We start from the raw sequence: 25,918 nt of genomic DNA, 5'->3' as shown, positions 1-25,918 counted from the left end.
CTTTTGATTTCAGTTGTTATTGAAGTAGCTTTGGGATTTTTCAGAAAGCATTATAAATAATGAGGAAGTATTAAAGTCTGCCTTGGTTTACAGCTGTCTGGCTGAACTTAAAATGAGTTTCTCCTCATTACTCTGTTTTCTTCCTGCTTGACTGGGAAGGATGGTCTCCAGAAGACGCTCTGTTTCCAAGCCCCCTTCTAATGGTAGTCCCAGTAGCTCCGAGGACAGAGGCTGCGCTGTACACTATACATAATGATGTGTCACAGAAGCCATGCTACCTACTTGCCCTCAATAATGGTGTCTGCCAAAGCAATGAATAATGGAGGATAATGTTTTGTGTGTCTGCAAGCCTCTACCATTCCCTCCTGCCACTTTAATGAATAATAGATCCCCTGTTTCTTCTCCTCCTTCTCTCTTTCTTTAGGGACTGCAACGAAGGGATGAGGGGACAACGAGCTGCATTAGAGGAGTGAGGGCAGTCTGAGGGCAACAGGATCTGGAAAGGAAGACTTGGCTGATATAGAGGAGGGAGAAGTTAACCCCAGGACTTAAGAGGGGAAGAAGGGGGAGGGGGAGGAGGAGGAGGAGGAGGAGGAGGAGGAGGAGGGTTAGGTGCAGCGCTGGACTGCAGGACTGAAGGACTGGATGCTAGCCTCAGTAGGCCCCAGCAGGTCCCAGCTCCCACAGAGATGGCCTCCAACTTCAACGACATCGTCAAGCAGGGATACGTCCGCATGCGCAGCAGGAAACTGGGGGTGAGTGGAGCCCCAAACTGAACTGGGGGTCTTTTGGGAGTCTCCGTCCTTAGCGAGGGGGTTGTGTGTGTGTGTGTGTGTGTGTGTGTGTGTGTGTGTGTGTGTGTGTGTGTGTGTGTGGTGGTGTGTTTTTGCATGTCTGCCCGAGGGATGATAAAGATCATTTTTTAACTGTCTGTATCTCATGAAAGAGAGAAGTAAAAAGGAAGTAATGGACGATAACGGCCTGGTTGTGCTCCGTAGTGCAGTGATAGAGTTTGTGTTGGTTGATGTATTCATTGATTTTCTCTTCACCTCTGCTTCAAGCCATGAATATGAACATGAAGTATGGATATCAGTATGGTAATGCATATGAGTCAGAACTGAATGACGTACATCTGGTTGTTGGAATTAGTCTTTTGGGCATGAGTCAGATGAATTATGTCAATGAACACAAATGAAATGTTTTAATTATACACTTATGAATATTAGTCAGTATGGCACAGACTGCCTGATTTACATTTGACATTTTAGCCTCCAGTATTTCTAGTCATCATAACGACTACCAAGCACAATTTATCTGCTTTAGTTGTATTGATCCTCCTGGAAACTGTAGAGGATTTTCATTCAGATATTTATTCAGAGAAAATTCTCCTTAAACGGCTCGTTTTTGGTTTCCCTCATTTCGCGGTGTTGTTTTGTCTGTGTTGGCGTGAAGCCAGACTGAGGTGTGTCCTCACACTGAGGTCAAGTCCAGGGGTTATCAGAAGGAGACTGATAGCACAGAGGCGGAGTGACTGTGACACGTCGTGTGTCAGTGGAATAATTAACTGGCTTCAACCTGTTCTGTGAGAAAATGCCTTTGTCAGACGAGGAAGGTATAATGCCTGGTGAGGACACAGCCTGGTAAAAGAAGGGTTCGATTTGTGTGGCAGGCCTGTTCTCTGTGTGATCCTCTCATGGTCTCCTTCGTTTTCCCCATAGAACCATTTATGGTTCCAGGTAGAACCCTTTAGTGGTAAACAAGGTTCTACTTAGAACCTTTTTAGTGGTGAAAGAGTTCATTTGGAACCAAAAATAGTATTAGGCAAGTAGTTTGTGCAGTAGTGGTTGAATCCTGCGGTCGTGTTTCTGTGCTCAGGGGTAAAGATACAGGCTTAGTGTCAGTGTGGTAGTCCTCTGTAACGCACAGACTCAGTTACAGACACTGTAGCTCTAAGGAGAGATTACCCATGTCTGTATCTCTCTACCTACCCAGAGGAGACAGTGGACTAACACACACACACACACACACACACACACTGGTTTCTCTCTCAGCTGGTTTTGGCCCAGTATCTCTTATTGTGGTGTACATACATGTTGATCATGACTTGGAGCCTTGTTGGATAGTCCCAAAGAGACCGTCATGCTATCCCCTCTCTTCTATCCCCTAACCATATCTACTGTCCTACCACCCACATAATCCCTTCGTCAGCATCCCCCAGCCCTGCTAACCCTGTACAATGAACCTCATACCTTCCTGCGACGCTTTCTATCTCTGTCTCATGGCATGACCTCTCTTCTCTGACTGTAATTATTACAGGAGGCAGGGTCTCGGGTTTCTGACCGGAGGAGAACACCACCACAGTAGTTAGGTTTGTCTCTCTCTATGTCCTCCTCTACTCCATTTCCATCTCCTTCGTGCCTCTGTGGTGGAGTCGCTAGGAAGTGTGCACTCAGCAGGATTGGGGTTACCGTGGTAGCGTGGGAGTTGTGACACATAGCTCCCCGGGGGAAGCCAAGCAGTGGATTACCTGAGTTTGGTTTACACCCTCCTCTCTCATGTTCTCTCTCTCTCTGTTCACTTTCTCTCTCTTTGTCTGTCCCTCCCTCTCTCTCTCTCTCTCTCTCTGTCTGTCCCCCCCTTTCTCCCTCTCTCTCTCTCTCTCTCTCTCTCTCTCTCTCTCTGTCTGTCCCCCCCTTTCTCTCTCTCTCTCTCTCTCTCTCTCTCTCTCTCTCTGTCCCCCCCTTTCTCTCTCTCTCTCTCTCTCTCTCTCTGTCCCCCCCTTTCTCCCTCTCTCTCTCTCTCTCTCTCTGTCTGTCCCCCCCTTTCTCTCTCTCTCTCTCTCTCTCTCTCTCTCTCTCTCTGTCTGTCCCCCCCTTTCTCTCTCTCTCTCTCTCTCTCTGTCTGTCCCCCCCTTTCTCTCTCTGTCTCTCACTGTTTCTCTCTGAATTCAATTCAATTTCAATCAATTTTAGGGCTTTATTGGAATGGGAAGCATATGTTAACATTGCCAAAGCAAGGGAAGTAGATAATAAACAAAGTAAAATAAACAATAAAAATGAACAGTAAACATTATACTCACAGAAGTTCCAAAATAATAAAGACATTTCAAATGTCATTATGTCTATGTACAATGTTGTAACGATGTGCAAATAGTTAAAGTACAAAAGGGAAAGTAAATAAACAAAAGTAATTCATCCCCCTTGGTGTTTTTCCTATTTTGTTGCATGACAACCTGTAATTTAAATTGATTTTTATTTGGATTTCATGTAATGGACATACACAAAATAGTCCAAATTGGTGAAGTGAAATGAAAAAAATTACTTGTTTAAAAAAATGAATAATAAAAAAAAAACGTAAAAGTGGTGCGTGCATATGTATTCACCCCCTTTGCTTTGAAGCCCCTAAATAAGATCTGGTGCAACCAATTACCTTCAGAAGTCACATAATTAGATTGCACACAGGTGGACTTCATTTAAGTGTCACATGATCTGTCACATGATCTCAGTATATATACAGTCGTGGCCAAAACTTTTGAGAATGACACAAATATTAATTTCCACAAAGTTTGCTGCTTCAGTGTCTTTCGATATTTTTGTCAGATGTTACTATGGAATACTGAAGTATAATTACAAGCATTTCATAAGTGTCAAAGGCTTTTATTGACAATTACATGACGTTGATGCAAAGAGTCAATATTTGCAGTGTTGACCCTTCTTTTTCAAGACCTCTGCAATCCGCCCTGGCATGCTGTCAATTTACTTCTGGGCCACATCCTGACTGATGGCAGCCCATTCTTGCATTATCAATGATTGGAGTTTGTCAGAATTTGTGGGTTTTTGTTTGTCCACCTGTCCACCTGCCTCCTGAGGATTGACCACAAGTTCTCAATGGGATTAAGGTTAGTTATCACTTTTGCCTTATGGCAAGGTGCTCCGTCATGCTGGAAAAGGCATTGTTCATCACCAAACTGTTCCTGGATGGTTGGGAGAAGTTGCTCTCGGAGGATGTGTTGGTACCATGCTTTATTCATGGCTGTGTTCTTAGGCAAAATTGTGAGTGAGCCCACTCCCTTGGCTGAGAAGCAACCCCACACATGAATGGTCTCAGGATGCTTTACTGTTGGCATGACACAGGACTGAGGGGGTGAACAGTTATGCACGTTCAAGTTTTCAGTTTTTTGTCTTGTTTCACGAGAAAATATTTTGCATCTTCAAAATGGTAGCCATGTTGCGTAAATCAAATGATACAAGCCCCCAAAAAAATCCATTTTAATTCCAGGTTGTAAGGCAATAAAATAGGAAAAATGCCAGGGGGGTGAATACTTTCGCAAGCCACTGTACATACTGTATGGGTTGTATTTACAATGGTGTTTGTTCTTCTTGCTGCTGTGATGGCACACTGTGGTATTTCACCCAGTAGATATAGGAGTTTATCAAAATTGAGCTTGTTTTTTGAATTCTTTGTGAATCTGTGTAATCCAAGGAAAATATGCATCTCTAATATGGTCATACATTTGGCAGGAGGTTAGGAAGTGCAGCTCAGTTTCCACCTCATTTTGTGGGCAGTGTGCACATAGCCTGTCTTCTCTTGAGAGCCAGGTCTGCCTATGGCGGCCTTTCTCAATAGCAAGGCTATGCTCAGTGAGTCTGTACATAATCAAAGCTTTCCTTAAGTTTGGGTCAGTCACGGTGGTCAGGTATTCTGCTGCTGTGTACTCTCTGTTTTAGGGCCAAATAGCATTCTAGTTTGTTCATTTTTTTGTTAATTCTTTTCAATGTGTCGAGTAATTATCTTTTTGTTTTCTCATGATTTGGTTGGGTATAATTGTGTTGCTGTCCTGGGGCTCTGTGGGGTCTGTTTGTGTTTGTGAACAGTTTTTTGTGTGCTCTAGGGCAATGGTGTCTAGATGGAATTTGCATTTGTGGTCCTTTTTTGGAACACCATTATTTTTGTCTTACTGAGATTTACTGTCAGGGCCCAGGTCTGTCTGTCTGTCTGTCTTTCTGTCTTTCTTTCTTTCTTTCTGTCTTTCTTTCTTTCTTTCTTTCTTTCTTTCTTTCTGTCTTTCTGTCTTTCTGTCTTTCTTTCTGTGTGTCTGTGTGTCTGTGTGTCTGTGTGTGTCTGTGTGTGTCTGTGTGTGTCTGTCTGTCTGTAATCTTGTCACGGCATGATTTTTCATGCCTTATTTTCTCCTCCTTCATTTCTGCCTCTTATTTGTCTTATTTTCTTTCTTTTTTCCCATTCATCATCTCCCTCTGTTTTCTTCTCCTCCTCGCTGCATCCCCTTGCAGTGGGCACACAAAGTGAAATCAGAGGCCTTCACTCTGTCATTGTTTAAGTCGATTCCCCCCCTCCCCCAGCTGTTCTGTATTATGAATTTGTGCGGAATAACAACACAATCCCATAAACTCCCGCTTATGTGGCGCAAATGCTATTTACAGCCGTGTTCCTGCTTATCCTCCAGTTCTACTATGTAATGTGTGAGTCTGCATTAGCAGTTGAAACAAAGCCTGTGTTCTGTTAGAAGTTTTAACACTAGCTTCAACTGGCCATGTCTCTCTGACACCACAGCTAGCCTGATTTAAAGAATATGGTCCAGTTGGTGGTCTGGTTTTCATCTCTGAAACAATTCCCTGATATTGTAGTTGTAGTTTAAATTTAATAAAGCCCTGTGGTTTTTGGGATAACATTCCTCTGTGTTTGCTGAATGTTCTTCTGTGTGTCAGTGAGAGGAGGGCATGGTAAAGGGCTGTGATTGACAGCTGATGGTCCAATAGGAGGTAGCGCTGGACCTGGGTGTGATAGTCTAGCACCCAGAAGCTGTCTGATAGCTGTCTGCTGCAGCCTAGGCCAGCATCCCGGAGTCGCCTCTTCACTGTTGACGTTGAGACTGGTGTTTTGCGGGTACTATTTAATGAAGCTGCCAGTTGAGGACTTGTGAGGCATCTGTTTCTCAAACTACTCTAATGTACTTGTCCTCTTGCTCAATTGTGCACCGGGGCCTCCCACTCCTCTTTCTTTTCTGGTTAGAGCCAGTTTGCACTGTTCTGTGAAGGAAGTAGTACACAGTGTTGTACCAGATCTTCAGTTTCTTGGCAATTTCTCGCATGGAATAGCCTTCATTTCTCAGAACAAGAATAGACTAACGAATTTCAGAAGAAAGTCTTTGTTTCTGGCCATATTGAGCCTGTAATCAAACCAACAAACAATAGTTTTCAGCTGTGCTAACATAATTGCAAAAGGGTTTTCTAATGATCAATTAGCCTTTTAAAATGATAAACTTGGATTAGCTAACACAACATGCCATTGGAACACAGGAGTGATGGTTGCTGGTAATGGGCCTCTGTACGCCTATGTAGGTATTCCTTAAAAAATCTGCCGTTTCCAGCTACAATAGTCATTAACAATGTCTACACTGTATTTCTGATCAATTTGATGTTATTTTAATGGACAAAAAAATGAGGATTCTTTCAAAACAAGGACATTTCTAAGTGACCCCAACTTGTGAACGGTAGTGTATGTGCATACCAAAACGCATGTAAGCATACCACATGCCTACACAGATTCAAGCTATGCAAATATATACACACACCCTAAAAAAGCAACCATGTGCACGAATTCACACATACTGTGTATAAACACAACATGTATAATAGTTCCCCTGTCCACTTCTCTTATCACATACGAGCACACTCTGTCTGCACAGACCAGAACAAGCACTCAAACACACTATCTTTTTTCCCCTGTCAAATGTGTACCCAGACAGTCAACTTCCTCTCCTGCCAAAACCCTGCCAGTCTACTGCCACTCTGGCCTTGTAAGGCTGGACAGCTGGCCGCGCCATCTCGGTCTCTCCTCCATAGCCTATAAGAGCTGTTCCAGACCACTGCTCTTCTTTGCTCTGTCCTCCCCCTCCTCTCTCCTTCCCCCCTATCCCCTCTTCCTCCTCCCCTCCAGCTCTCACTTTCACTCTCCCCAGAAGACCCTTGACTTCCCCAGTCATCTGGGCAGGCTAATTAACTCTCTCTCTTTCTCCCTCATCTCCTCACTCTGCCTTTCCCTTTCAGCCTCTCCCTCCTGCTGCGTTTCAGTTAAATTGCAGCAGTCCAATCAGACTAATAACAGGCTGTTTAGCATTCTGCTTCCGTTAGCGCTCAGTCCGCGTCGGTAGCGCTGTACTAGCTGGCCTCTCCTCGCCTCTCCTAGGCTCGGTGGAGGAACGGCCCTAATTGCTTCGCAGCCATCCCACTTGACTGTGTCCTGTTTTATAAGCAGGCCGGGAGCAACATCATAAGACACTTTACTGGGGAATCAACAGACGAGCCAAGGTTGATCAGGGAGGATGGAGAAGGTCTGAGGAGATGTGGTTTCGGTAAACACAATGTCAGCGAGGACGTGTTAAGTGTTTAATCCCACCTGAAGAGAGAGAGGACTGATTGACTGACTCCAACTCACTCAGACTGGGCAGAACCTTCTGGAATAACAGCTCGGTATCTTTGTCCTGATCTCTCTTTGTTTTGACCTACCACCGTGTGTCTAGTCTAGGAATGTCAGTATGATCATGTGACTTTCCACTGTATAAACAGAGCCGACTGTATGATGCGTAGATTGCCTCTAGCTAGATATTACACTGACACATGACAGATTTGTGGTTTTGTTTCCTCACCACTTATAACTGGCAGCGGTTGGGGAAAATTGCAAGCGAAACCTCAGAACGTTGTTTTCTCAAGTTCAGACAATCCTAATGGAGTTAGGTCAAACTACTGTTTTGATGGGAGGGAGAATGATGTTGAAAATAACAAGCATCAGAAATCAAATGGCTCACTTTGAGAATCAAGCAGACTCCCTTCACCTCACAATCCCCCTGCCTCTCTGAGCCCGTTCCCTCAGCTACAGTGACAGATCTATCTCTCTCCTCTATTCCCGTCTCTCTCCTTTTTCATCCCCTGTTCTTATTTCTCTACCTGAGCCAGCCCCCCTGAGGAGCCAGTCATTGTGAGCTTCCAATGGGATCAGCTTAGAACGATTGCATGCTGATTTATGTTTCCCCTTCAGATTTCTAGGTGGATTTAGGTGAATGCCAATCATTCCCATTCATTTTCTATTCAGACCTGCACATTTCTCATATTCTGAACCACACTGTGTGTGTGTGTGTGTGTGTGTGTGTGTGTGTGTGTGTGTGTGTGTGTGTGTGTGTGTGTGTGTGTGTGTGTGTGTATTTTGGTGCCTGTGTGTGTTGTCTCTGTGAGTCCTGTGTGTGATTGTGTTGTCCTGTGTGTGTGTGTTGTACAATAAGCTGGACATCAGCCTGGTGTCAACCTGTTACCGTTATTAGCCGGTTAATCCTGGGATCAGGCTGGGGTGGGGCTCGTCCCAATTGGGCTGCTGTGACAGGCAGGATCTCCTGGGAGCTAGGGGGATTAATGTAGGCTAACTGTCTCTGGCCCCTTCTGGGGCAGTCGGGAGCCAGAGATGAGGAGGAGAACCAGGGTGGAGCCAATTAGACTGAGGGCAATCTGAGTGGGGTAGCAGAACGACTGTACAAGGAAGATACATTAGTGGTGCAGGATGTAGTACATGCGTGTGGGTATGTGGATAATGTGTTTACACACTACGCTGTATGTGGATTGTTGTGTTCCCGTCAGTGTGTCTAAAGAAGGGCTCCGGTATCACTCTCTGAAAGGGTTCTTAAAGGGGTGTAATGGCTACGATATAGATCATTGATAACCCTTATGAATGCTGAGCCCACTCTCGGTAAGTGTGGGACTTGACTTTTCACATTCTCTTATCGGTCCCACTGGGGAGATCGATAGTTCCTTACTCATGCCCTACTAATGCAAGATTCTCTCGCTCTCACTCACTCACTCACTCACTCACTCACTCACTCACTCACTCACTCACTCACTCACTCACGCCTCCCGGCCTGTTTACAGGGGATTAGCTCCACCTCAGGGGAGAGAGCCATGCAAGCATGTCTACCTGCCTGGAATATCAATGGCAACCTATAAAATACTTCCTTTTCACTGTTAAGAAATGGCACGGGAGCAGGGACATTTGGAATACAATGGGAGACCATCTCCACAAATCTCATTGTTACAGGCACCTTTGCTTTCAACAAATAAAGGGGGGGGGACAAAAGGTCTTTCTCTCGCTCTCTCTTTGTCTGTCTTTCTGTCCGTGATGGCCAGAGTAATTCTCCCTGCAGACGTGCTGTCAGGACCTGTGCTTTTTGACGTGGCTGGGTCAGTCTGTTTAAAATGAATTAGGTCTGAGTTGACGGGGCAGGGAGCATGGCCCCTCACTTCTGGGGGACAAAGACCCTTGAAATTGGTGACAGCAGAGGTGGATAAGGTGACCTGTGACCTTAGGTTTGCTGTGTTCAGTCAGAGGTGGTGGAGGAGGAGGGTGTGTGTGTGTGTGTGTGTGTGTGTCTAGATGGGCTGTTCCTGCCGCTGAACACATAGTATGATCAGAGAGACACTGAAATAGATTTTGGATTTTGCTTCAAATTATATTTTTGGAGGAAAGGTAGGCTAATACAAGACTATTCAGTTCAGTTCTGAACGATGTGACGTCCGTCACTTCCTCATATTTAATGAACCAAGGTATCGGAGCAGAATTTCCAGCTCCCACTCCTCTCCCCCTCTCCCTCTCTCCCTGTCTACCATATCCTCTGTTTCTCTCTCTCCCTTTCTTTTTTCATCTCTGTCGCTGCTCCCCCACCCACTAGCTTAATTACCAGGCTTCATAGTCAGCTTGCCTGGCAGGGCCTGATTGCTCTGAACGCTGGAGCTGAGGGAGGAGGGGGAAGGGGGCACGATAGTAGACGGCAAGCTTGCCAACACACACACGCACACAGCTCCAATGAAGCACTGAGCCAATTGGTTTGGGATAACATTGGGGAGAATCAGGAGCTAGATGGCAGATACACAGAGGTAACTCTTCATCGAACAGCTTAATATTGTTGAGACATAATGGACTGGTGAGCACCTGCCCTCAACGCGCCGTCAGCTATCCCCACTGAAGGTGGCGTTTTCATCCCGCTGACGCCAGGATCAGACAGGCAGACAGTGATAGAGGAGCCGAGGCCGTCTTTTTGAAGCCTCCCTCTCTCCTCAAGGTTCAAACTCATCGTCACCAATTAAAAACGGCACATCAGAGCAACGCTTTTTCCTTTCACCGTGTCTCCGTTTGAGCACGCTCACATTACGGCGTGCCTTTGTTGATGGCGCTCTTGTTTCATCTCTCGATAAATACAATTGCATATTTAATTGGTCTTGTTATCTCTGTCACAGTGACACCGGTGTGTGTCTGTCTACAGCGGTGAGACATTGTCACTCAGTTTGGGGTCTTTGTATTCATTATACTGAGTCGGTGCACTAAGGGATTTCACTGGCTCTGTGGCCCCTAGCTAATAAACAGGGATGTGATAATGGGTTAGGGAAAGCGGAATGTGGGGATTGGCTTAGGGATGGCTGGCCCTGGCCGTTCCGTACTGTACTGTGCAGGTCCTGAGGTTGCCCTGGCAACAGGAGGTTTGCTTTAGAAGGACAGTGGAACATCAATCAAATAAAGGCCCTGCCTTTTATAACAGAGATAAGGGGGATAAAGGCCCGCTAAAGCAATAGCTATCTTATTGATGTGTGTGTGTGTGTGTGTGTGTGTGTGTGTGTGTGTGTGTGTGTGTGTGTGCGCGTGCCTGTTCCCATTACTGCGATGGATTTCTCATTATTCCGTCAGGACAGTTTGTGTCTTTGTCTGCCTCTTAACTCAATATCATATGTATAATAGAATTGTCTTGCATAAACAATGTTTGACTGATGACATGGACCTTCACACTCCTTCTCATTTTCTACTTGTATCTTTCTCTCTTATTCTCTCTGTGTCTCTTTCACTCATTGCTAATCACTAAATGCTATCTTGATTTTCTTATAACGCCTCCTGGTTAATTGATCAGGTAAACCAGAGGCAACCATTGTGTGTCTGCTCTTGATAGCAAAAGATTGTAAATCGTTATGCTTGAATGGGGTGTAAATGTTGACATTGACTTGCTGTTGGGTGGCTGGTTGCAGTATGTTAACTGACTGTTGTTTTTGTGTTGAGATTTACCGTCGCTGCTGGCTGGTGTTTAAGAAGTCGTCCAGTAAAGGACCACGCAGACTGGAGAAGTACACTGATGAGAAGTCCGCTTACATCAGAGTCTGTCCTAAGGTACCCCCGCCCCCCCCCCAAGAGTGCTGCATGATAAGTCACGTTTCATTTGGCAAATGTCAGTTTGAAGGATGATGTCTGTGTGTGGCGTGTATGGTATTACTGTGAGTGGGTGATATATGTGTGTGTGTGTGTGTGTCATTAGAAAGTCAGTCTGTTCTCTGAGTTCCCTGTTTAGCTGCAGGGAGCAAACGTGTGTGTCTGAAGGATCAACACACACACACACACACACACACACACACACACACACACACACACACACACACACACACACACACACACACACACACACACACAAGGCTGAAGGAGATGAGTAACACAGATCAAAGCCAGCCTCCCACTCCCAGCCAGACTCCAGGTCTCTCTGAAGTGTCTGAGCATAGGGTGACCACTACACCTGGCTACAGCAGTCCCTCTTTCTCTCCTCTCCTTTCTCTCGGAAACTGAATCCTGTCAACCGGCAGCACATCATACAGTATTTAGACAGCTTGTCTGACCCTTTCAACCTCTCTCCGTGTTTGTATGACCTCTTGAACTCTCCCGTTGCCCAGGTGACCGAGATCAGCAATGTGAAGAATGTCACAAGGCTCCCAAGGGACACCAAGCGCCAGGCGGTAGCCATAGTCTTTACCGATGACACCTCGCGCATGTTCACCTGTGAATCAGGTGCTCCACACCTACCTTATTGCAATAGATGTTTTCTCACAGTGTACAATCATCTCTGAAGTTTCCTGTTTTTTGACGTCTCTCTTTGCATCCCATTGGTCTAAACTCAGAGCTAGAAGCAGAGGAGTGGTTCAAAACCCTGTCAATCGAATGCCTGGGGACCCGCCTCAATGACATCAGTCTAGGAGAGCCAGACTTGCTGGCAGCAGGTGTTCAGTGTGAACATACAGGTGAGTGTCTGACTAGCACCATGGCACAGTCCTGCTCGACTTTGCTTTATGGCTATTATTGCATTCATTATTTCTTTGTTTGCTCAGAATGTTTGCAATTTCCTACGATGACAAACACTTCTGGATCATGAATCGTAGGCTACACACTTATCTCTCAGCCTCCCAGATCTGGGACACTACACTCCTTTGTTCCCCGCACGGGCTTACCTGTTGCTGCTGACCAAGATGACCGAAGGCAACGAAGAAGAGGAAGTTATCACTATGTTTTCAACCATTTAAAAGCACAACCAAATTCTAATGGAAATAAACAATGTCTGATTGTTGGTTCAGTTGTCATCTATATGTGTTATCACTGCGCTTTCAACCGTTTAAAAAGCACAACAAAGTTCAAATAGGAATACAATGGCAGATATTTAGTATTTCTACATCTATATGTGTTATCACTGTGCTTCATCTGACAGCACGACCAAATGACCTGGATTGCAGTTGAGATGACATTAAAAGTACATGGTGGAAGTGATCAACGCTGTTCAGTATTCTGCGCAGATTATTACAGCAGTGGTGACGATTTCGACAGATCTGCAGCCTTTGCTCGCTGTCTTGAACATGCCCACTTTCTATGATGACATAAGAAGACATTTCTAGTTACAGAAGGCTAACCTCAACATGTGGTGTGTTACTCATTTTAATGTTGAATTTACTACTTTTACATAAGTTTGTAAAATAGCCTTTACTTTAGGCTATTTACTATATTACAAAAGTAATATTGAATTGTGTTTGGTTGACAACGCAACCAAATATCAACATTTAAAGGATATCTAATGTTTGGGATAGTTTCATCTGAGCCACTGGCTTAATCCTATTCTTTAACTTTCATTTTTGTTAGAGGTGAATCCAACATATCATTTGTTAAGATACTGTATTGCAAAATAGATTTTGTATTGTATTTGGTTGTCAACAAATTCCAGTTTGTCTACAAATGAATAATTCATATGTTGCATTCACATCTCCATCTCAACCAGGAAGAGGACTAAATCAAATCAGGCTGTGTGTGATGACATAGTGCACATAAAAATGATTTTCCCATGTACCCCCCCCCCATCCATCGCATTTTCAATTTCAATTTTCGTTATAGGCTATAACAAATGTGCCCACTCTGGTCTTGGTACTTGCTCACCAGTTGCTCATGAAGGCGTTTCCACTGCCATCTGTCGCATAATTAATTTTACAGACACAATAAGATTCCACCTTGTCTAGCGTATTTTCTTTTGTCGACATTTGGAAAGTATACAGAAAAATGTGCTGTTTCCATCAGGCCTGTCATTAAATGTTTTATCCGACGTGTACTTTACTCACATTAAAAGACTGGATGGAAAACCTGGTTATTGAAAAAGATTCCACGTCACAATACATTGACAAATTACGTTGAAACAACATTGATTCAACCAGTTTGTTCCCAGTGGGATGGTTTATGGACACTCGACTCTGCTATTTAACCAGACGGCTTTTCCATTTTCCGTATGGATCGAACGGCGGCTTCTGGTAAGAGTAGGGAGAGGTGTACTCTTCCTCATCAACAATTCCTGGTGTACTAAAGTTGAAAATATCTTAAGCTACTGTTCATCTGACCTGGAGTTTATGATGCTAAAATGCCAACCCCACTATATGCTCAGGGAATTCACGCATGTTATTATCACAGCTGTGTACATACCGCCACAAGCGAACACCAAGGCGGCACTCAGCAAACTACATTAGCCAGAAAGAATCCTCACACCCGAAAGCAGTCTTTATTGTCATGGGGAATTTTAACCAAGCATGTGTGAAACTAATTCCTTCACTCTTCTGGGAAGGCTTTCCACTAGATGTTGGAACATTGCTGCGAGGACTTGCTTCCATTCAGCCTCAAGGGCATTAGTGAAGTCGGGCACTGATGTTGGGCGATTAGGCCTGGCTTGCAGTCGGCTATACATTTCATCTCAAAGGTGTTCGGTGGGGTTGAGGTCAGCGCTCTGTGCAGGCCAGTCAAGTTCTGCAGCATTCAATGTCAGAAGAACAAACCTAGATGACCTGGTGGCGCGCGATGTGTACAAGGGAAACACGTACGAGCTCAACATATCCATTAGGGACCCAAAATGACAATACAGACTCAAACTTGAATTGATGTTCAACTCAGGCTCACGACTCATGTGGCAAGGACTACCGACTATCAAATACTACAAAGGCAAATCCAGCTGTGTGGTGCCCACCGAAGCCTCCCTCCCTACACATTAACACATTCTATGCACGCTTTGAAGCAGACAATACCGAGCCATCCAGGAAGACTCTCGCTGCTCCAGACGGCAAGGTGATTTTGCTCTCCGAGGCTGACTTGAGAGTGAGAACTGTCAAGAGTGAATACTTACAAAACGGCATCCTCAGAGTGTGTGCTGACCAGCTGGTGGGCATCTTCTCTGACGTATTCAACCTGTATTCCCCACCTGCTTCAAGGTAACCACAATCATCCCAGTGCCAAAGAAAAACAAGGTGAAATGCCTAATGACTATCAGCCCGTAGCACTTACCCAGGTCATCATGAAGGTTTTTTTTTCTTCACCTTTATTTAACCAAGTAAGCTAGTTGAGAACAAGTTCTCATTTACAACTGCGACCTGGCCAAGATAAAGCAAAGCAGTGCGACAGAAACAACAACACAGAGTTACACATGGAATAAACAAGCGTACAGTCAATAACACAATAGAACAAAAATAAGTCTATATACAGTGTGTGCAAATGGCAGGAGGTAAGGCAATAAATAGGCCATAGTAGCAAAGTAATTACAATTTAGCAGATTAACACTGGAGTGATAGATGAGCAGATGATGATGAACAGATGATGGTGAGTAAGTAGTGATACTGGTGTGCAAAAGAGCAGCAAAGTAAATAAAAACAATATGGGGATGAGGTAGGTAGATTGGGTGGGCTATTTACAGATGGACTATGTACAGCTGCAGCGATCAGTTAGCTGCTCAGATAGCTGATGTTTAAAGTTAGTGAGGGAAATGTAAGTGCTTCGAGAGGCTGGTCATGGCCCACATCAAGACCAGCATGCCAGACACACTGGGCCCACTCCAATTTGCCTACCGCTCCAACAGATCCACGCAAGATGCCAGTTCCATTACTATTCACATGGCCGTAACACATCTGGACAAGAGGAAAACCTACGTGATAATTCTGTTCATTGACTACAGTTCAGCATTCAACACTATAGTTCCCTCCAAACTCAGAGCCCTGGGCTTGGTACATGAATTGCTCTGTTCACGACTGCGAGGCACTCTAGCGGGTGGTGAATACGGCTCAGAACATCACTGGGATCGTGCTCCCATCAATCCTGGACAATTACTCAAAACGGGGCCTGCTCGTTCTGAAGAAAGTTGATCAGGAGGAGTATGGGGATCCAAAGTTTGAGGGGGAGCTCCTAAACCCAGATGACCCTGATGTAGTGTGAGCTGTCAGGAGGGATAGCACATGCAGCTTCTACCAGCCCCCTCCTCCCACAGACATCGAGAGGATGAGGAAGAACATGATCAAGGAGCAGAAGGTCTTTGCCCTCATCAGAGATTCTCACCTACATGGGGTTCATGTGGATGTTGCTCCTGGTGGCGTATGGTCAGCAGGACCCTAACTCTTACTTTCTGACTCAGCACATTTGGCAGCTTCAGTGAAGGGATCTCTGACAGCATGAGCCACAGATGCGTTCACCTGGGCAAATACCTCTCTGCTCAGCAACCTCTTTGGAGAGTTCCCAGGTTTCATCACAGATGGGAACTCCAAACTGGTTGCTAATCCCCGTCTTCGCCAGGTGAGGGTGCAGAAGAACTCCTGTGGCATCGCCCGCTCCATGCACCAGACTGTACCTGACTGTCATGATCCATACTCATGGGAGGTGGAAGACATGGGCTCCTATGGGCCAGGCTGGAACCGCTCTGCGAGTGACCCTCCGCAGCCCCTGGCAGTACCAAACCCAGGCCCGACTCAGAGCACAACCCATCTGGGGCAGTGTGGTCCTCTACAGGGGAGGGGGGTTTGTGGTGGAGTGAGTTCTGTGAGTCACAGAACGCTAGCAGTACCCTTCAGTATCTGTTTGACAACACCTGACTTGATATGTTCACCCGAGCAGCCTTTACATTTACATTTAAGTCATTTAGCAGACGCTCTTATCCAGAGCGACTTACAAATTGGTACATTCACCTTATGATATCCAGTGCAACAACCACTTTACAATAGTGCATCTAAATATTTTAAGGGGGGGGGGTTAGAAGGATTACTTTATGCTATCCTAGGTATTCCTTGAAGAGGTGGGGTTTCAGGTGTCTCCGGAAGGTGGTGATTGACTCCGCTGTCCTGGTGTCGTGAGGGAGCTTGTTCCACCATTGGGGTGCCAGAGCAGCGAACAGTTTTGACTGGGCTGAGCGGGAACTGTGCTTGTAGCGGATGCGAGCTTCAACTGGAAGCCAGTGGAGAGAGCGGAGGAGCGGGGTGACGTGAGAGAACTTGGGAAGGTTGAACACCAGACGGGCTGCGGCGTTCTGGATGAGTTGTAGGGGTTTAATGGCACAGGCAGGGAGCCCAGCCAACAGCGAGTTGCAGTAATCCAGACGGGAGATGACAAGTGCCTGGATTAGGACCTGCGCCGCTTCCTGTGTGAGGCAGGGTCGTACTCTGCAAATGTTGTAGAGCATGAACCTACAGGATCGGGTCACCGCCTTGATGTTAGTGGAGAACGACAGGGTGTTGTCCAGGGTCACGCCAAGGTTCTTAGCACTCTGGGAGGAGGACACAATGGAGTTGTCAACCGTGATGGCGAGATCATGGAACGGGCAGTCCTTCCCCGGGAGGAAGATCAGCTCCGTTTTGCTGAGGTTCAGCTTGAGGTGGTGATCGGTCATCCACACTGATATGTCTGCCAGACATGCAGAGATGCGATTCACCACCTGGTTATCAGAAGGGGGAAAGGAGAAGATTAATTGTGTGTCGTCTGCATAGCAATGATAGGAGAGACCATGTGAGGATATGACAGAGCCAAGTGACTTGGTGTATAGCGAGAATAGGAGAGGGCCTAGAACAGAGCCCTGGGGGACACCAGTGGTGAGAGCACGTGGTGCGGAGACAGATTCTCGCCACGCCACCTGGTAGGAGCGACCTGTCAGGTAGGACGCAATCCAAGCGTGGGCCGCTCCGGAGATGCCCAACTCGGAGAGGGTGGAGAGGAGGATCTGATGGTTCAAAGTATCAAAGGCAGCAGATGGGTCTAGAAGGATGAGAGCAGAGGAGAGAGAGTTAGCTTTAGCAGTGTGGAGAGCCTCCGTGACACAGAGAAGAGCAGTCTCAGTTGAATGACCAGTCTTGAAACCTGACTGATTTGGATCAAGAAGGTCATTCTGAGAGAGATAGCAGGAGAGCTGGCCAAGGACGGCATGTTCAAGAGTTTTGGAGAGAAAAGAAAGAAGGGATACTGGTCTGTAGTTGTTGACATCGGAGGGATCGAGTGTAGGTTTTTTCAGAAGGGGTGCAACTCTCGCTCTCTTGAAGACGGAAGGGACGTAGCCAGCGGTCAAGGATGAGTTGATGAGCGAGGTGAGGTAAGGGAGAAGTTCACATTGTCACACTCATGCTGGGGACCACAGCTGTAGAGCATTCCAGTTTCTAAGTGAGCTGCAGAGTGTCCAACTATACCAGCCTACCGGTGGACTCCACATCTTTGTCATGGCCTCTGAGGTCATCTATTTCCTCTTTATCCTCTACTACATGTATGTTCAAGGCAAGCTAATGAAGCAGCCGAAGTGGGATTAATTCAAGACAAAGTGCAACCGTCTGGAGCTCGCCATCATCCTCCTGAGCTGGAGTGCACTGTCTGTCTTCATTAAGAGGACCCTGTTAGGGAACCGGGACATGGAGTACTACCACAACCATAAAGACCAGTTTGCCCGTTTCCATGAGACAGCCACAGCAGATGTAGTGCTGGGGTCTCTGATCGCATTCCTGGTGCTACTGGCTACAGTCAAACTGTGGCATCTGCTGAGGTTCAACCCCAAACTACACATGATCACAGCCACACTGCAACGGGCCTGGACTGACATATCAGGCTTCCTCATGGTCATCACTCTTATGTGATGTATGTCTGGAAGCTGTACTCTTATAGGACTCTCTTGGATGCCGCTCTGACCACGGTTAGCTTGTAACTGGGCATCTTCAACTATGACGAGGTTCTTGATTAAAACCCGGTGCTTGGTGCGTTCCTCATCTGCTCCTGCATTATATTCATGACCTTTGTGGTTCTGAACCTGTTCATCTCAGTCATCCTGGTGGTGTTTACTCAAGAGAAAATACATCACAAGCCCTCAGAGGAGGAAGAGATAGTGGAGCTGATGCTGATGAAGCTCTGCAGCTTGTTTGGAATCAAAATTAAGAAGGAAGACAGTGACAGCCCCAAGGAGAATGGCATGACTGCCTCAGCAACTAACAGAGGATTCTCCACTATATCCTCATAGATGATTACTTCTAAGTACTAGTGTACCACTCTGTATGTATTCATAGGGAGCTGCCATTTTTAGTTCTATTGTTTCATAGGAGCAGTGATGCATTTGTTGACTTGTTGCCTCTAGCGGTTTAGGTATCTAATATATCATGCATAAATGAGGCTATTTGTGCCGTTTTGTGATCTAAAGCAAAGCTTTAAAAATATGAAGGAAATAACAACTCCTTCTGTTACCTCACTTTTCTGTCACAAATACACATACAACAATGAGATTCCTCCAGCATCTTCACAAGGTCCTTTGCTGTTGTTCTGGGATTGATTTGCACTTTTTGCACTAAAGTACGTTCATCTCTAGGAGACAGAACGCGTCTCCTTCCTGAGCGGTATGGCAGCTGCGTGGTCCCATGGTGTTTATACTTGCATACAATTGTTTGTACAGATGAACATGGTACCTTCAAGAGTTTGGAAATTGCTCCCAAGGACGAACCAGACTTGTGGAGGTCTACAATTTTTTTTCTGAGGTCTTGGCTGATTTCTTTTGATTTTCCCATGATGTCAAGCAAAGAGGCACTGAGTTTGAAGCTAGGCCTTGAAATACATCCACAGGTACACCTCCAATTGACTCAAATGATGTCAATTAGCCTATCAGAAGCTTTTTCTGGAATTTTCCAAGCTGTTTAAAAGGCACAATCAACTTAGTGTATGTAAACTTCTGACCCACTGGAACTGTGATACAGTGAATTATTAGTGAAATAATCTTTCTGTAAACAATTGTTGGAAAAATTACTTGTGTCATGCACAAAGTAGATGTCCTAACCAACTTGCCAAAACTATAGTTTGTTAACAAGAAATGTGTGGAGTGGTTGAAAAACAAGTTTTAATGACTCCAACCTAAATGTATGTAAATTCCGACTTCAACTGTATGTTTGTTGTGAAATTAATTAAAATAGTTTTGAACCATGAACAAAAAAATGGAAGGCCCGCATCATCATCAGGTAGCTTAGTGGTTAGACCCTAGACGACAAGGTGAAAAATCTGTCGACGTGTCCTTGAGAAAGTCTCTTAACCCTAATTTGTTCCAGGGGTGCCGTTCTACTATGGCTGACCCTGTAAAACAATACATTTCACTGCACCTAATTGGTGTACAGTATGTCACAATAATAAAATTAAAATAAAAAATATATATACAGTGCCTTCGGAAACTATTCAGACACCTTGACCTTTTCCACATTTTGTTACATTACAGCCTTATTCTAAAATGCATTAAATCGTTTTTTTCCCTCATCAATCTACACACAATAACCCATAATGACAAAGCAAAAACAGATTTGTAGAAATGTTTGCTAATTTATTAAAAATAAAAAACATATCACATTTACATAAGTATTCAGACCCTTTACTCAGTACTTTGTGGAAGCACCTTTGGCAACAATTATAGCCTTGAGTCTTCTTGGGTATGACGCTACAATTGTCTTGTTGGAAGGTAAACCTTTGCTCCAGTCTGACGTCCTGAGCACTCTGGAACAGGTTTTCATCAAGGATCTCTCTGTACTTTGCTCCATTCATCTTTGCCTCAATCCTGACTAGTCTCCCAGTCCCTGCCGCTGAAAAACTCTCCCACAATATGATGTTGCTACTACCATGCTTCACGGTAGAGATGGTGCCAGGTTTCCTCTAGACGTAATGCTTGACATTCAGGCCAAAGAGTTTAGTCTTAGTTTCATCAGACCAGAGAATCTTGTTTCTCATGGTCTGAGAGGCTAGGTGCCTTTTTGCAAACGCCAAGCGTGCTGTCATGTGCCTTTTACTGAGGAGTGGCTTCTGTCTAGTCACTCTACCATAAAGGCCTGATTGGTGGAGTACTGCAGAGATGGTTGTCCTTCTGGAAGGTTCTCCCATCTCCACAGAGGAACTCTAGAGCTCTGTCAGAGTGACCATCGGGTTTCTGGTCAGCTCCGTGACTAAGGCCCTTCTCCTCCGATTGCTCAGTTTGGCCGGGCGGCCAGCTCTAGGAAGAGTCTTCTTTCATTTAAGAATGTTGGAGGCCACTGTGTTCTTGGGGATCTTCAATGCTGCAGAATTGTTTTGGTAACCTTCTCCAGATCTGTGCCTCAACATAATCCTGTCTCAGAGCTCTACGGACAATTCATTCGACCTCATGGCTTGGTTTTTGCTCTGACATGCACTGTCAACTGTGGGACCTTATATAGACAGATGTGTGCCTTTCCAAATCATGTCCAGTCAATTGAATTTACCACAGGTGGACTCCAATCAAGTTGTAGAAACATCTCATGCATGATCAATGGAAACAGGATGCACTTGAGCTAAATTTCAAGTCTCATAGCAAAGGGTCTGAATACTTATGTAAATAAGGTATTTCAGTTTTTTAGTTTGAAAACATTTGCAAACATTTCTAAAAACCTATTTTCGCTTGGTCATTATGGGGTATTGTGGGTAGATTGAGGATTTTTTATTTTTTTTCATTTTAGAATAAGGCTGTAACGTAACAAAATGTGGAAAAATTCAAGGGGTCTGAGTAGTTTGCGAAGGCACTGTATACTGTATATATAAACTCAGCAAAAAAAGAAACGTCCCTTTTTCAGGACCCTGTCTTTCAACGATAATTTGTAAAAATCCAAATAACTTCACAGTTCTTCATTGTAAAGGGTTTAATCACTGTTTCCCATGCTTGTTCAATTAACCATAAACAATGAATGAACATGCACCTGTGGAACGGTCGTTAAGACACTAACAGCTTATAGACGGTAGGTAATTAAGGTCACAGTTATGAAAACTTAGGACACTAAAGAGGCCTTTCTACTGACTCTGAAAAACACCAAAAGAAAGATGCCCAGGGTCCCTGCTCATCTGTGTGAACGTGCATTAGGCATGCTGCAAGGAGGCATGAGGACTGCAGATGTGGCCAGGGCAATAAATTGCAATGTCTGTACTGTGAGATGCCCAAGACAGCGCTACAGGGAGACAGGACGGACAGCTGATCGTCCTCGCAGTTGTAGACCACGTGTAACAACACCTGCACAGGATCGGTACATCCGAACATCACACCTGCGGGACAGGTACAAGATGGCAACAACATCTGCCCAAGTTACACCAGGAACGCGCAATCCCTCCATCAGTGCTCAGACTGTCCGCAATAGGCTGAGAGAGGCTGGACTGAGGGCTTGTAGGCCTGCAGGTCCTCACCAGACATCACCGGCAACAATGCCGCCTATGGGCACAAACCCACTGTCGCTGGACCAGACAGGACTGGAAAAAAGTGCTCTTCACTGATGAGTCGTGGTTTTGTCTCACCAGGGGTGATGGTTGGATTTGCGTTTATTGTTGAAGGAATGAGCGTTACACCGAGGCCTGTACTCTAGTGGGATCGATTTGAAGGTGGAGGGTCCGTCATGGTCTGGGGCGGTGTGTCACACCATCATCGGACTGAGCTTGTTGTCATTGCAGACAATCTCAACGCTGTCGGTTACAGGGAAGACATCCTCATCCCTCATGTGGTACCCTCTCTGCAGGCTCATCCTCACATGACCCTCCAGCATGACAATGCCACCAGCCATACTGCTCGTTCTGTGCATGATTTCCTGAAAGACAGGAATGTCAGTGTTCTGCCATGGCCAGCGAAGAGCCCGGATCTCAATCCCATTGAGCACGTCTGGGACCTGTTGGATCGGAGGGTGAGGACTAGGGCCATTCTCCCCCAGAAATGTCCGGGAACTTGCAGGTGCCTTGGTGGAAGAGTGGGGTAACATCTCACAGCAAGAACTGGCAAATCTGGTGCAGTCCATGAGGAGCAGATGCACTGTGTGGTGGCCACACCAGATACTGACTGTTACTTTTGATTTTGACCCCACTTTTGTTCAGGGACACATTATTCCATTTCTGTTAGTCACGTCTGTGGATCTTGTTCAGTTTATGTCTCAGTTGTTGAATCTTGTTATGTTCATACAAATATTTACACATGTTAAGTTTGCTGAAAATAAAAACAGTTGACAGTGAGAGGACGTTTCTTTTTTTGCTGAGTTTATATTTTTCAAACACACACCCCACCCACGAGCTGTTCACTTCTTTACCGTTGGAACATGGGATCTGATACCAACAGTTTCTATCTACAAGCCATCAGAATGCTGAACACTTAAACTCGACTGACCACCTGCACTGACTTTCCGCACCTTAGCACACACACTCACACTCATGCTACACACACATCACAGCTGCTGCTACCAGTCTCTTATTATTATTGCTAAATTGATCATCTCTCCTACTCTCTGAGATGCTTTGAGGATACGGGTAATGGCTTTCTACAAGTGACTTTATAATATGTGGTATGTCATGTTGAACTAAGACTAGTAATATCCCTTCCTGTCTCCCTGTCAGAGCGTTTCAATGTGTTCCTACTGCCCTGTCCTAACCTGGACATCTATGGGGAGTGTATGATGCAGATCACCCATGAGAATATCTACCTGTGGGACATCCACAACCCTCGCACCAAACTGGTCACCTGGCCGCTCTGCTCCCTGCGCCGCTACGGACGAGATGCCACGCGCTTCACCTTCGAGGCTGGACGGTGAGGGAGTCACTCATTGGGGGAGGGAGGGAGGGCGGGAGAGGTATGGAGAGTGAGGGATGGGGAGAAGAATGCAAAAGCTGCAGAAAAGCAGGACTGTGTAACCAGTTGTCTGTGCCTAGCCCATAGATCGCTTGATGAAAAACGCATACAGACCACACACACACACACACACAGACAGACAGGTGCCCTGCCCAGGAGAGCCTCATAAAGAGATTGATTGAATAGATTACAGGAAAATCAATGGTGAGCGAGGCGTTCTTATCTCCTCCTGTGCTTTGATAAACTTGAAAGAAAGGATTCGGTCCACTTGCAGGGTGCCCCCCAAAGGACAAAGATAAGAGTGTACTGCCAGTATGGAGAACGTAGTCCCACACTGCCCCCTGGTGGTGGTTAGAATGCAGTACTATTGGCTGTCAATTGCTTGAGAACAATTTGTGGTAAATACAGTGTGCCTGCAAAAGGACTGTTTGCAAAAACATCTATATAGGGTGAATTGTCGATATGACCTATATTATGGCCTGTATGCACATGCATGTTGTACTGAGCAGTGTGTGTTTGTATGTTCCAGGATGTGTGACAGTGGAGAAGGCCTGTACACATTCCAGACGCGGGAGGGAGAACAGATCTACCAGAGAGTCCACTCCTCCACCCTGGCCATCGCTGAGCAGCACAAGAGAGTTCTGATGGAGATGGAGAAGAACAGCAGAGTAAGGCATAGTTACTCTCTCTCTCACACTCACACTCACACACACACACACACACACACACACACACACACACACACACACACACACACACAGTATTCTCTCTGGTGGTTATATAATACTGTTTTTTCTTTTTTTTTTCTCTCTGTCAGTTGTCTAAAGGTTCTGAGACGGGCTCCTACCCCTGTACCCCCACGGCCATCCTGCCCCGCAGTGCCTTCTGGCACCATATCACTGGCACTCAGGGGGGCATGGACCCAGCCCATGGTAAACCACAGCCTAGACTACAATCTCAACCACACAGCACTGGGGCTAGAGTGGGAACATTGGTCTGAATATGGAAAGTGTAAACGTTTGAACATGGGGTCTGGAGTTTAACGAGTCATGCAGAAGCTTATGGAGTAGGCTGCACCTGTAGACATGACTTTTTCTCGTCTGTCTCTTGTGTCCTGTCCTGTAGGTGACATGTTTGGTGGTTCTCAGACTGGCGCTGATGCAGACCTGCTCTCCACCCGGCTGCCCTCAGAGCCACGCCACGCTACCATGCCCCTGGCACACAGCCAACACTCCCCCGTCCGCTACCCCACCTACCCCAGCCAGTGATCCCAGGGGTGCATTGCAGACCCCTAGCCTCCTCCACCACACCCCTACTCTGTACCCGAACACTCCTCCCATTCTCCTTTCTCTGCAGTGCTCACCTCAACTCCACGCCCCTCATCTACCCTCCAGCCAATCAGGTTGGGGTGGGGTCATAGGACCTCCCCTAAAGCTGGTAGCTCTGTGAAGCAGGATGTGACAGCGCCTCTGGTCTTCTCTTCAAAGGCTGGTTACCTGAAGGAACTTCAACCCCTGGAATCCCTCACTGTGGGGGCAAAGTGCATTGTGTGAGCCGGCAGTGGCTTGTTGCCTCTTAGTGAGCTGACATTGTGGCATGGTGCATCTCCCTCTGCTCTGCTGTGGGCATGGAGGAGGAACAGGAGGAGGAACAGGAGGAGGAGGGGTGTGAGCTGTAAGGATGGGATTTAGTGGATGTCCTCTCTTCTAACCCCTGTGAAATCGTGTTTTTTTTTCTGACGGGATTCACCTCAACCCCCTTCGCGAAAGACCTCTACTTGTACCTCATGCCAGCTCTTAGCAAAGTTCAATGTTACGGGCTCAGGACGTTCCCCATATAGCTCTTATTGGGGTCAGAACAGAAGGACCCCTTCCTACCATCCAGCTCTAGCATGATAGTGATTGTGGCGCTTGCTCCAACCCATAACCTCAATCTGACAGACACGTATGTAAGACAACAGTTTCCTCCCAAGAACTGGCCTTGGCTTCCAAGTCTCTGTGTGTGTGTGTGTGTGTGTGTGTGTGTGTGTGTGTGTGTGTGTGTGTGTGTGTGTGTGTGTGTGTGTGTGTGTGTGTGGAAGAAAGACTGTCCCTGGACTATCATCCAACCAAACACCTGGTCTAATGCCACAGATAAACAATGGGCCACTCGTCTTTCATCTTTCTTTTTCTTTCTTTACTTGTAGCAGACATAACAACCTGACTTTGCCTTGTATTCTGTTCTGTCTGATAAAGAAAATAGACATAGATTTTTCTGGGAGGATAGAGAGAGGCGGTGATATGAGAGAAAGAGAGAGAGAGAGAAAGAGAGAGAGAGAGAGAGAGAGAGAGAGAGTGGTTTGTTGTTTTCTCTTGGTTTCCTGCCATTGGGTTGTGAAGACATCCAAGGCTGTTCATAATGGTAGTGGAACCCTGTCCTCTGTGTGTGTATTGCATGAATGGAATACACAGTTACTGACATATGGCCACTTTAAAACCAATGTTAAGAGAGAATTTAGACATGGTAAATAAGAAACTAGATTTAAAAATGTAAATGTCACAAAGATGTAGCCACTCCCTCAAACCTCATCATTATTGTGGAGGTCCTTGGTCTGAGGGAGACACCACGGACTGTGTCACAGTTGAGTTTCCTGTCAGGAACAAGAGTATAATGAACTAGTGAAGTTGTGATAATCAT

At 45.8% G+C, this 25,918-nt stretch overlaps 1 protein-coding gene across 2 annotated transcripts; it reads left to right on the top strand.

Annotated features, from left to right (window-relative positions):
• The first annotated feature begins 595 nt into the window (after window positions 1-595).
• Window positions 596-25,918, top strand: LOC115202946 (docking protein 4). 2 transcript variants are annotated; one of them, XM_029767150.1, is made up of 8 exons: window positions 596-755; window positions 11,104-11,211; window positions 11,763-11,877; window positions 11,988-12,107; window positions 23,011-23,200; window positions 23,772-23,910; window positions 24,060-24,174; window positions 24,368-25,918. In XM_029767150.1, exons 1-8 carry the CDS (start codon window positions 690-692, stop codon window positions 24,508-24,510), a joined length of 996 nt encoding a protein of 331 aa, XP_029623010.1. In that variant the 5' UTR covers window positions 596-689; the 3' UTR covers window positions 24,511-25,918. The 2 variants fall into 2 exon arrangements, with proteins under 2 accessions (XP_029623010.1, XP_029623009.1); XM_029767149.1 differs by lacking the exon at window positions 596-755 and having other exon boundaries at window positions 8,245-11,211.

This window comes from Salmo trutta, chromosome 12, assembly GCF_901001165.1.
Source record: "Salmo trutta chromosome 12, fSalTru1.1, whole genome shotgun sequence".
Taxonomy (NCBI): domain Eukaryota; kingdom Metazoa; phylum Chordata; class Actinopteri; order Salmoniformes; family Salmonidae; genus Salmo; species Salmo trutta.
The sequence above is the reverse complement of the archived record's forward strand: the minus strand, read 5'-3'. Positions and strand labels throughout refer to the sequence as shown.